This window comes from Brachyistius frenatus, unplaced genomic scaffold (assembly GCF_029030835.1).
Source record: "Brachyistius frenatus isolate BFR_SWC_R1_liver_20210118 unplaced genomic scaffold, ASM2903083v1 Contig_73, whole genome shotgun sequence".
Taxonomy (NCBI): domain Eukaryota; kingdom Metazoa; phylum Chordata; class Actinopteri; family Embiotocidae; genus Brachyistius; species Brachyistius frenatus.
The window spans coordinates 1,778,707-1,790,741 of NW_027210672.1; the positions used below are offsets into that span (position 1 = coordinate 1,778,707).

General features: G+C 44.7%; 2 protein-coding genes across 10 annotated transcripts in view; both read right to left on the bottom strand.

Annotated features, from left to right (window-relative positions):
* Positions 1 to 70: 70 nt before the first annotated feature.
* On the bottom strand, positions 71 to 4,681 carry LOC138626395 (RNA-binding protein 4.1-like). 5 transcript variants are annotated; one of them, XM_069708005.1, is made up of 4 exons: positions 4,600 to 4,681; positions 2,680 to 3,109; positions 1,498 to 2,279; positions 71 to 726 (listed from the first exon to the last, which is right to left on the bottom strand). In XM_069708005.1, the coding sequence occupies exons 2-3, from the start codon at positions 3,089 to 3,091 to the stop codon at positions 1,513 to 1,515; spliced, it is 1,179 nt and encodes a 392-aa protein (XP_069564106.1). In that variant the 5' UTR covers positions 3,092 to 3,109; positions 4,600 to 4,681; the 3' UTR covers positions 71 to 726; positions 1,498 to 1,512. The 5 variants fall into 5 exon arrangements, with proteins under 5 accessions (XP_069564106.1, XP_069564103.1, XP_069564102.1 ...); XM_069708002.1 differs by having other exon boundaries at positions 71 to 1,302; XM_069708001.1 differs by having other exon boundaries at positions 71 to 2,279.
* Positions 4,682 to 4,830: 149 nt separating this feature from the next.
* The window catches only part of map4k2 (mitogen-activated protein kinase kinase kinase kinase 2), a 37,348-nt gene continuing 30,143 nt past the window's right edge, over positions 4,831 to 12,035 (bottom strand). For 4 of the 5 annotated variants that reach the window (XM_069708022.1, XM_069708025.1, XM_069708021.1 and 1 more), the window contains 13 exons: positions 11,924 to 11,965; positions 11,451 to 11,535; positions 11,218 to 11,297; positions 10,162 to 10,222; positions 9,939 to 10,062; positions 9,674 to 9,732; positions 9,480 to 9,583; positions 8,228 to 8,405; positions 8,069 to 8,137; positions 7,901 to 7,987; positions 7,746 to 7,816; positions 7,579 to 7,634; positions 4,831 to 7,067 (listed from right to left, as the gene is read on the bottom strand). In XM_069708022.1, the coding sequence (XP_069564123.1) occupies positions 6,980 to 7,067; positions 7,579 to 7,634; positions 7,746 to 7,816; positions 7,901 to 7,987; positions 8,069 to 8,137; positions 8,228 to 8,405; positions 9,480 to 9,583; positions 9,674 to 9,732; positions 9,939 to 10,062; positions 10,162 to 10,222; positions 11,218 to 11,297; positions 11,451 to 11,535; positions 11,924 to 11,965 (1,104 nt within the window). In that variant the 3' untranslated portion in view covers positions 4,831 to 6,979. The remainder of the gene's footprint in view (positions 7,068 to 7,578; positions 7,635 to 7,745; positions 7,817 to 7,900; positions 7,988 to 8,068; positions 8,138 to 8,227; positions 8,406 to 9,479; positions 9,584 to 9,673; positions 9,733 to 9,938; positions 10,063 to 10,161; positions 10,223 to 11,217; positions 11,298 to 11,450; positions 11,536 to 11,923; positions 11,966 to 12,035) is intronic. The other variant, XM_069708023.1, reaches the window with a different exon arrangement.

A 12,035-nucleotide genomic window follows, 5' to 3' on the forward strand; every position in this document is an offset into this window, starting at 1 on the left:
CAAATTTCTAAAAAAATCTAGTCCTAATGTTAAAAACTAAATATATATATTAAAAAAAAAACCACTTCCATTGTAGTCACCAAAATAAGTTTTGGTTTTTATTAAAAATCATATTTATTTCAGATTTTTAATGTATGCTGGTATTTTACAGCTAGTATGAAAAATACAAACTTCAGAACCACCTGTATGCAGAACAAAAGGCACCTTCAACAAAAACACGACTGCCTCATGAACTTGGCAGCCCAAAGCGCCTCGTCACATTTCTGCATCTTCTGAATTATATGGATACAATAAGACATGATGTGTTGTTGTTTTTTTTGTTCCTGTTGTCAGTTACACACAAATGCAGCAACATTTGTCAGTGGGAAGAAAACAATCTTACTAAAAAGCACATTTTACATCAGCGATAATTCTTGTTTTGCTGTCCCTAACTCTTGTATTTGAAGAATATACACCTCAACTGTTGTGAAATGTACCAATTTTATATCCTGTGGATACATTCAAAATCAGAAGATAATTCGAAGCTGGAATGTTTGAGATTTGTCTGATCTTAGATTCAAACTCCAAATGTGTTTCTACATCCTAACTGACCTGCATGAGTATAGATTCAGTCTTTTAAAATGAGCTACAGAGGGAAGACTCGGCAGGTTTGCATTCCCGCCAAACAGCTTACGGGTGGTTCATGCTTTTGTGCACAAAAGAAGTCCACTTCTGGATTGAGTTGAGCTGCAATGAAATAAAACACACGTGGAGTCATGGACCCCGCTACGTGCCAATGATGATCAACTTTCCACAAAAACGTTTAAGTCAAACACTGATGGAGTGAGATAAGATCCTTCTCTGCTACTCTTAATCCACGTCCCGTTCCCGAAAAATAAGGTAAATGTTCATATACGGATGAAACAAGAACACTTCTAAATTACATAAACAGAAGTAAAACAATTAACATGCAGATTTAAACCATCTGTTTTGTGTGATGAAAAAAAAAAAAAGAGGCAAGAAAAAAAAGAAAGAAAAGAAAACACATACTGAGCTGAAAACCTGCAAAGTGAGAAAATTACTGTTTTATACATCATGAATGTCAAACAGTGGCATTTCATAAACCCTCCTCTCAGAAAACAAGCAAACAACACGACCGAAAGGTTGATTCATCTGCCGGCAATCACGGGTGGATGGAAAATGCCGACCCAATTTCCAAACTGAATTTCCTGCTTCTCGTATTCTTTGCCGCACGAGACCGATGGAATCACGCGGCTCGAAGAAATAGCGGCAAATGAAAAGTCCTGCGGTTCGCAAACAGACCTAGAAAGAGAGCAAAGCATTCCCTTTTCAGAAACGGGGTTTAACGCCCCATCACCCGCAGTGCAAGCTTTAGAGGAAACATTACGTTATAAAAATTTAAAAAAAAATAAAATAAAAATCCAAGTTAAAGCAGATTTCGAGTTTTACAGTAAAATATCCCAATAAACCGCCATATTTTGCTACTGTGTTGCTCACCTTGGCACCACGGCTCTAGTAAGGCGCATATCGCGGCACATTGTGATCCTTGGGACGCGAGGCAGCGTAGGCATTCCTGGAGGCGGACACCGGCGACAGACGTGTTCGCTCGTAGGCGTAGCCGGCCGAGGAGACCGGCACTCGTCTGAGCACCGAGCTGCGCTCCGGTGCGTAGTAGGCGGCAGCTGAAGAAGCTAATGTGGGCGGAGGTAACGGCTGCCGGTCGTATGGATCCACACTGGTTGGGAACTTTGGGAAGGAGGAAGGATGAGGGGGAGGAGGAGGAGGAGGAGGAAGGGGAGGAGGGACATAGGACATGCGACGATCCTCGAAGTAGCTGGAGCCGTAAGGGTTAGCTCTGTACTTCTCGTAATAGTCGACGCTGCTGTAGAGGCGGTCGTGAGCCGGGGGCCTGTCGGGGTACGAGCCTGCTGCCCTGCCGGCATATCGATCCCCCAGCTCAGAGCCGTAGCCGCTGAGCCTGCGAGGGGGAGGCGGCATCCCACCGACGTGACCGCCCCGACTGTACGCAGAACCCCCTACGTAATCACCTGGTGGAGGCGAGGCCATCCCGTAGCCGCCGCCGCCGTAACCCGGGGGACCGAGCGGGGGGGCTCGGTCGCCGCAACCTCTCGCGTCGTCGCCGTAGCTACCGTTCCGACTGACCGGGCAGTCTTTCGACCAGTGGCCGTGCTTCCCGCAGACAAAGCAGCCGGTATGATCTCCCATTCCCGGGGCAGTGCGCAGCCGACTGGTGGACAGCTGTACGTTCATCAGCTTGCCTTGTGAGGAGAGAGAAGACACGCATGAGACCGTTGGGTTCGGACACGAAAAGTCTCCTACCGACTTTAAAAACACGCTACAAAGTCGCCCGACCAACAATGACTGAGCGAAGCGAAAGAATCTGCAGCGCAGCGTGCAGGTGATTCTACGCTGGCGCAGAGTCGATTCACCAGTCACGCGGCCACTTCTCGTAAAACAACATACAAACGCCACATCTGTTAAGAGGTTACTTTCAGTCCACCTGATCACTTAAAGGAAAAGGTGACCCCCACTCTCTTTATGAGAAAATAAACCAGCTAGAGGATTTTACTCATCATGAAAGCTGTGCGGCGACAGAACAGAATCCAAATTGGTATTTACAGACAGCAAAGATACGCTCTGCCCTGCCCGGGAGTTCACCTTTGAAGGCCGTGTTGTCCAGCTTACTGATGGCATCCATGGCATCGTCCATTCTCTCCATGTGAACAAAGGCGTAGTCCTTCACTATGTCGCACTCCACCACTGGGCCAAACTCTCCAAACTTGGCCCGCAGCACGTCGACGGTGACCCCCTCCCCGAGGTTGCTCACATGCAGTTTGGTGGTGGACTTGGGCCTCCCTTTGCTCATCTCCACGTTCATGCGCCAGCCATTCAGCTGATGCTGGTGGAGGTTTTGAATGGCCTCCTCCGCCTCAGTGGTGTTGCTCATGTGCACAAAACCGTAGTTTTTGACAACGTCGCACTCGGTGACTTTGCCATACTTCTCGAAGAGTTCTCGGAGCTCATCCGCGGTGGTGTTGCAGGCGAGGTTGCCGATAAAGATTTTCACCATGATGAAGTTCTGTGTGTCCTGGGAGATTTAGAAGAAGAAGAAGAAGAAGAAAAAAAAAAAGTCAATTAACATTGTGGTGCAATTAAATACACTCGGTGATCACTTTATTTAGGAGCGGCGAGTCCTGCGATAAATAATTATTCACGAGGTAATAATTTGCTGAAACGGTTTACACAGATATGCTGATACAGTCTGCTGTCAGCCTGCCGGGAGAGAAGAGAAAGTCGCGTATTACGTTTTGTTTTGACGAATGGAATAAAAACAGGATGGCTGAAAGTCTTCCCGAAACAGAAGACTTCAGTGAACAGCTGTTAATGCAAACAGTGGCTTATAAAGGCAGCTAACCGTGTAACAGCTGTGAGGAATACCGGGACAAACCCTTTCGGTGGGATGACGGACCGTCACAAAAAAAAAAAAAAAAAAGGTTTTACCGACACTGTCGGTCTCTTTCCTGATCCTTTACGCGTGCACGGTAGCGCGCTGCGGCTGTAACATCAACATGTTTGAGTTAGCTGCTTGTCGATGTGCATTTGAGACCAGCTGAGACAGCTGTCGACCAAACCGACACGATTTTACGTTGTAAACAAGACCAGGTGTACCGACCACCTCGTTTGTCCATCCGGGTAAGAAGCGGAGCTAAAGACAACGTGCTTACAAGCATTTCAAAATGCTGCGATTGATTTCTTGCCGTTATCGCCCTGCAGCTATAAAAGGAGCTATAACGTGTCACATCACGATATTGTGAGACCCGCCCTGATGATTTTTTTTTTGACTCGCACAATCGGTACGATCGCAGATTTCAACGATCAACCAATGACGCGCACGGGTGAGTGTTACAAAGAGGACACAAATATGCGTTACCAAAACAATACGAACAAGAGCAAAAGAACCAAACCGGTGGTGAAGTCTGCACACCTGCGGTCTACATACGGGTCACACCCGCGGTCTACATACGGGTCACACCTGCGGCGACGAGAGATGGCGGCTTTCGGCCCCATCTGTTGGCTGTCTCGGTCAAATCACACCGTTCATCTAACGCGCCTTCCTCACCGAAGCTGGGTCCGTTTTGAAACCTCACATCAACCACTTTGCGACGTTTGTTTGCTGACGCAGATGTGTCAACAAAAAAGGCCAACTAGGGTAAACAACGAGGACGGCTTCACGTAAAGCGACGGTATTTGTTATATAAGTGTGTTGCACTACTCTCGTGGTAAGAAGCCCCGACCGCTGCAGTTTAAACATCTCGGCTCGTTAATTATAAACTTCAACAACACTAGTTCTTCATAACTGCTCCGCTCCGTTTGGAAACGCGTTGTAATGTTTGGCTGGTGAAAGCGGAGGAGTTCAGGGAGCTAACAGGTTAGCTGGCTAACCGCGTCAGTCGTCCGCCCCGTCATTTCCAACGTCCGTTTAAACATCTGTATCGGCGCTACGGTCAAAGTTCCGCGTCACCACTTTCTTAAAATATGTATTCACCTCACGTATTGAACGTAATATCTCCAACTCACCTTCGAAAGCGACGTAGGCCTCGCTACTGAATGAAAAGTGAAATGGCGCTGCTGCACCCGTGACGCTGCTACTTCCTCCGCCTGACGCACTACCGCCACCACGTGAGTGGAGGTCGGTGCTGCACTGCCTTCGTAAAAGCGGATCCTACTTTTCGTTCATCTTTAAAAAAAATATATATATATATATATATATATATAAATTGTGTTATTACATTGAATTTGAACTCGAAATGTTTAAACAAAAATTATATTTATTGCGCTCACAGATTAGGATGTAGCTACAATCCAGCTATATGGCCAATAGTGGCTCCAGAAAAAAAAAATCAATCAATCAAATGCATCAGCAAATAATTTTTTGATACAACAAAAACATATGACTTTTAGACCATAAGTAGACATTTACTGTGCAGCTGTATGTCTTAGATTGAACAAAACCAAATAACTTGATAAGATCATTACCATTGGGCTTTTTTTTGTGTGTTTTAATAGTTTTTTGAACAACAGAAACACAAATATATATATTTTAACTATTGCTTCATAACATTATGGAAAAATCTATCCACAGATCCAATAGCATAACTTAATCAAATTCAGCTTCAAAGGATATTAAAACATTTATTTTACATATTACAATCTCTCCTACTGTAAGAGCATACTGTATTGTTATATACATCAACTTTGCACACAATAACAGACATCTTAAAAAACAAATATCCATATGCATATTCTGTCTTTCAAGTATCTCTCAGTGAGAGGTGTTACATCCACTCCACTTTCCATAAATACATAAATATCATTACACACTAAAACTCAAACGTAGTGGAATTTACATTTTAGTCAAACAAGAAATTTAATTGCATTGAGTTTCTATGGCACCTCACTTAATCAAATGTTCACCGAGCCTATGTGAATTGAATAATTATTATTGATGGAAGAGGGAACAGTCACAGGTTAAAGGGGTGTTTGACACTCATGGGGCTCTCTTACTGTAAATCCTACCGACCTAGAATATTAACGACCTCCAAAATATTGTTTTCTGAATGACATAGTCTGGAATAAAAAAAATGTCTTATATAATAATTGACACTAAAATGCTGTAAGCAGTTGGATTTGGGGTCGTACTTTGGTTTTGGTTTCAAGATTTCATTTCATTATTTCTCCAAATCTTTTTTTTTTACAGATGTTGATGTTATGCTAATAGCTAACAGCTAGACTATTGTCTGTGAGTATACGGCTGTTTATTTTAACGTTAAAGTACATCACATGCTCCATCTCCTCCCTGGATTTGTTCATTCATAAAGGTTTCATTCCTGACCCGGTCAATGAATGTCTTTCCCCACTTTTTTTTTTTTTTTTTTTTATATAGTGTAGTGACTATGTCATGCAAGGTTTTGTCATGGCTCGTTTTTGACTTGCATCGAACCGAATTCCTGAAGCCCAAGAAAATTGTGAAAATGGGCCGTTTGAGGATGAGTGAGAACCCTTTTGGTAAAAATCACTCACTGCTCCTTTGGTTACATATGAAGCATTCAGGCTACTCATATGGGGTAATGAGATGGGAACAATTTCTATGTTTGGGTTGGCATATCAGTGTAGAATTGTCTGGTCAAAATTATGATTGCGATGTTGACGTGAACAGTTTTTATTAACTACGACTCAGATGCTGATGTGCTTAGTATTTATGAGTAATTACAGTAATTCAAACCACATCACCGTGCGGGAGGAAATACGCCCAATAACGGGTTATCACTGTGGCTGACTGGTAGAGCCCAAAGTCCAAAGATTTAAGCTGCAGTATCACAACTTGTCACTAGTTGCTGGACTCCACAGAAACCGCTGGAGAAAGTCCTACAGTCGATCACTTCTCCGGGTGTGTGTCTTATTTGTGTAAATATCTGGGAGTTTCAGCCCGTCCCGCTCATCACTGACCAAACGTTGTGGTTCTGGTAACCTTGTGTGTAATATCACAGATGTTATGACCATGTTTTCCTACAGTCTATGGTACTGACACACTGGCAGCTCTCTATTAACAGGAAGAGGAACGTCTTTCTCCCGCTGCCGTGCTGTCCATCAGGCTGAAACGATAAAAAGCTACAGGGAAATCGTGTTTTTTTTTTTTTTTGCAGCTTGAACGGGCACAGCCGAGCGTCAGACAACTCAGTCTCTCCTGCACATGACTTCCCCAACAAAACACAGGCTGAGTCCGGATGCCATTTGTCGTTCCCAGCAGGGCAGCGGTGGGGGGGGTCAGTCGGTGCTGGTGTCTGCTACAGCTTCAGTGAAACAGGGCTTCCTTTTCCATCACAGGGTCATACTTTCACACTGCATCTTTTTTCAGCGTCGTTCTCGATGAAGTCGACCCACTCTCTCTCTCTCTCTCTCAGTAGCTGCTCTCATGTCCAGTCAGGATGTACAGGTTGCTCAGTGCTGAGGGGTCAGCGGTTGGTGTGCTCTGAAGGATGATGTCTCTGTTCAAAGACAGGAAATGAAAGGGGGGGCGGAAATCTCACAGCTCGCCCGAGATCAGCGGGACCGGGTGCCCCACCTTATGTGGGGCTGCATTTTTATGCCTCGTCGTGATTTTAAATTGGCTCTAGTTTCTGATGAAACTGATGGATTATCTTTTATACATCATGTAGCTGAAAGCGCACACACCCTAACACCAGCACTGCTGCCAGTACTATTAACACTGCTCCCGCCTCTAGTACCACCAATAAAAATGCTCGTAGCCTTATTAATACCATTACTTTTTCTACTTTTTTACTACTCATTCCAGTACTGCTACTACTGCTATTAATACTCATAATATGATGTATTCTGCCACGACTGCCTCTACAAATCACTCCACGACTAACCATACTACTGATTCCTGTCACTCGTACACCTTGATTACTACTGAACCACCAGCAGCTCTACTTCAACTACAAGTACTTCTACTACGGTGAATGGTTCATATTTGTCAGATTAGTGTTAACGTACCTGTTTGTTCCCAAAACTCTGAACACTCGACTCTCGTCTGTAATTTCTTGCGTGACCTGCACAGAAAGAGAAATATTCGTCTTCGTATCGGCGTCGAACTAATATAAATGTGACCGAGCTATATGAGCTCAGGCCCCTAGGCGGACATAAAGCGTGTGGATGATCACCTCGTCTGAATGGAAACTCCTCCCTTTGAGGCCATGCTTCCAGAACGCCAGCACACTGTCCTGCAGGCAGACTGTTAAGGACATGTCGGGTCACTCTGCTGTCAGAACGAACATCAAAGTGTCGGTCATTGTGTTTGTCACATCAGAGTGTCTACCTAGTGTTTCAATGGGGAAGTTGAAGACCATCTCAGCAGCCAGCTCTTTGGATGGAAGCCCTCGCAGGTTCACGATGTTCACAGTTTCTGAGATCGAGAGACAGTTTACAACCGATCAGCATTAAAGAAGGATTCACACATGTGTCCGTTGTGGTGGAAGTGTCTTACTTTCCACCGCGATGAGAACGGTGTCTCGGTCCATTTGGGTGACTTGCACGGCTCCGAGCGCGCCGCTATCTGCAGACGTACAAAGGACGCAGAGGAGTTCGGATTAAATCCAGCTGAGCTTCATAAACTCGGAGGAGAAAGTAAAGCAGTCCATCCTACCTGGTACGGAAATAGGTGTGCCGTTCAGTTCTATGATGTCGAACATGAGCTGCTGACTGGTCGGCGGTTTCCCGTTACCACAGTCTCTCACCCCGACACACAGCTGCGGAAACTCGTCCGTCACCAGCACCAGCAGCTCAAATATTGGCAGAGCGTCGGGCAGTTTGATTGGTATTTGCTGCAAGGGAAACAGATAGCAACAAAAAAGGACAGTCAGGTTCGAAAAATATGATTAATATTTGGTATTCAAGGTAGATTCTAGTCTCCTTATAAGGATTCTTGTGGTGGCATTCCATCTAATTAATCAAAAACAAGCCGTGAATGAGCTGCAGGCACGGTAACTTCAGTCTGACGTGAATGACAGGAGCATTTTGAAAGAAAAAAACGTTTACTGAAAAAAGTTAAATTTACACACTGTCACATGGTAGAAAAACTATGTGCAGCTCTGTCTGACACTTCTGCTGCTGCTGTGACATCATTAAATCACAATAATAAAGGGAGAGTCAAGAGCTTCTCTTTCAACACATTTTGTAATCAACTATGTTCTGTACAATCAATATAAATCATAAATTAAATTATTAATATTCATGTTATTCAAATCAACCTATAGTCAACAACTGCAGCTCAATTAGGACAGGTGTTCAATGATCAAACTGTTTGGCGAGTTGAAGTCTGTTGACTCTGGAGAATTTGACAGTATGACTGAGGTCTAGTGAGTCATATAGGACTCTTTTCAAGAACTACAAGTACCAGGATGATGCACTCAAAACGGTCCAAAAATGGAAGTCTGAGGTGTTGGACAATTGCCACCCTAAACGGTCGCCATCTTAGCTCTGTAGAGGAAGAGGCGGGGCCACCGACGTAAAGACAATGAAGACGTCTGAGGAAGCTGCAGCTGTTCTTGAACACCACAAAAAGTGTTTCTTTTTCACTACTGCACAAAGGGCACAAAAACACGTTGATTTTCTGGGTAAAATAAGTAAAGCTGCAGATACTTTGACTACTCTGTCAACATTCCTGCACTACACAAGAGTCCGAACATGTAAGAGCACAATTTGTTAGTGTACTAAGAGAAGTATGTCGCTCGGAACACAGCACAGGACACTGGTCCAACCCACATAAGACTCGGTTCTGCACACATCACTGCGCAGCGAGACGTGACAACTGTAAAGTGGACATTGCTTGCAGAGCAGTTATGCTTGTCGTAAATTAAGACACCTCACTTGGCCGTTTCAAGTGGATCTGCACAAACCTTTAGATGCATGAACTTCTGGAGAGGCTCATACCACAGCAGCAGAACCAGGCCCGATGGAACCGCCCCACACAGAAAGGTGCTGTCTGTGTACGGGTTTCTCGCTGAGAGGTAAGAGAGAGGTGGAGAGTCTGTTGTTAACGCTGAGAAAAACACACAAGAGAACTTAAGAGAGAAAGCTCTGCGTCACTTACCGACGCTGCATCTCCTACAACCTTTGGTGTCGGGGATCTTCACAGATGTGGCAAACTTTCTGCGAACCAAGAGAGACACCGAGCTCAGCGACAACACAAAGACAGCAGCTGATGGCCACTGTGTGTAAGTTAAAAAAAACAACTAAAACGTCTTACTTTGTTGCCATCCAGTGGAAGTATGAAGAATGAAACTGTTATCGCTACTGTACCTGCAGCACTGCTACCACTCCTACTTTTTCGGTAATCATGTAACGGTGCGTCGTACCTGGGGCCGATCCTCTCCGTGAAGCGGTTGGTGCTGAGGGACAGGCTGCTGTGCTTCTTTTGTAAATGTCCTCTCTGTTCAAACAGAGCTGTCAGACTGTGGGAGTACAGCTGGGACGACTTCCCTGCAGGACGGACAGTTTCTTAGAGCAGCAGGTAAAATACAAGATAGCACAGGACTCCGCGTCCTCCGACAAAACCGTGATTTTAAAGAGATGTGTTACCTGATACAGACATCAGCACGTTGTTCATAACGTACAGCCACGTGCATCTCTGAGGCACCAGCTGTGGGAAGAGAGAACAGATGAACAGGACAGCTCAGGACAGACCGACCGAGGCCTCTGAAGGTGCCCTGTGATATCTGGCATTTAAGTCCTGGTAGTTGAATTTGGAGCTGCTGCAGATCAGACTTGTACCAGCGCATACTTCAAGCAACTGACTGGGAGCAGCCCACGAGCTTTGTCTCTCAGACAGGCTCCGAAATAGTTCCCCTAACCACAGTGATTTGGCGTTTGTCAAAATGACTCAGCTCTTTTTCCCAAATCCAGCACACTGACAACGTGAACCGTCTAACCATCTACTTTACGTCAGACCTGCTATCACGAGATAATCAACATTATTCAATGTAGTTGTGAGAGGTCTGAATGTTTTTTCCAAATCAGATTTTCCACAGACAAGCAGATAGCAGTGATCCCTAAGCACTCATAGGACAGGTGTCATATGGACGGAGGTTCCACCCGGTTAGAATTACCTGGGCTACATCAGGGAATCAGAGACTTGAACCACCTAAACTGGCTCTCCTGGCTGACACGGAACATTTGATCATCTCCAAACTCCTTGTGGAGGAACCGTTGATCTTCTTTGATCTTCTTCCGGACCTTTAGGCTACTCGGCCGGTCTCGAAGGATGAGTGCTGAGTTTCCCTGCTTAGGAAACTTATTTCTGGCACTTGTATCTGTGATCACATTCAAATCAAGAACTTCACGTTCAGATCACATTTGATCTAACAATCAATCTCACCCTCACTCGTGTATAAAACCCCTCAAACTATCGACCTCCTTCACGAGGGCAAGCAGCTTTCTCCAAACCAGCAGAGAGAGCTCCATCACTTTCCAGCAAAATACCACTGCCCCATGCAAAACGTTCCCATACCTATATTAATACCCCATGTACTTTTCACGCTATGCACAGCAGACAGTAGCAGTAGGAAAAGATCAAAACAGAACCAGCATTTTGCAATTCAATAAATGAACACATGAATTCACGAGTCCTGATCTCACTTTCTCCAATGTATCTTCATGGAGTTCGTTCAGGTTCAGCGAGTAGATTCCCTCCTCTGCCCCGAGAATAAGATACTGATCTGAGGAGGAAAAAAATGTTTGTTAAAGGCAGAATACGAGAACTTGTGTTATAAGTATAAGTTTACATAACTGTTACTAAAGGGAACTGTTAACTATGAGATATCTAGCAGAGCTCAGTTTCAGGACATTGAGGGACATTAAGATCGTCTTACCTCTTGTTTTGGGTAAAATCCAGGTGACAGCACAGTGGATTTTAAGTGGACAACCGTTAAAGACTTTGGAAAAGCAAGCGCCCATCTGCAGAACCAGCAGAGCAGTGAATCACTGACGGTCTAGAATTTACTGACTCTTAGCTTCTGGAATGATCTCCAATAAAACCACAACTGTTACAATAAGGACTTTCTGCTTTGCATTCAAGGTCGCATGATGCTATTTTGCACATCGGTGAATGCAAATGCTTGCCAGCAGGAAGTGGCTGCTTAAGTCTGCAAGTGTACCAAACGCGTGAGGCTGGAGAGTCTGATGTAATCTGAAGGAGCGGTGCAGACATTAAAAAACATCAGCAAGGAACTGGACAAAAGAAAAGCTGCTGCGTCACGCCATGCGATGAAGCGTGTTAGTCATGAGATAATTATCGTTGGTCAGTTTTTATCGTAGGTCACATGCTGTTAGGTTTCACACTTACATGGACTTGAGGGGTTGGAGGAAGTCCATGACAATCAGCCCTCTAGAAATACCAAAGGTTACACATAACAAAACAAAAGGGGAGTGATAAAAACTGTACATCAGAGGCATTG

Coding starts and splice junctions, on each gene's coding strand:
- LOC138626395 (XM_069708005.1), bottom strand. CDS start 3,091: ATGGTGAAAATCTTTATCGGCAACCTCGCCTGCAACACCACCGCGGAT. Junction 2,280..2,679: donor GGACAACACGGCCTTCAAAG/GTGAACTCCCGG, acceptor TCTCCTCACAAG/GCAAGCTGATGAACGTACAG.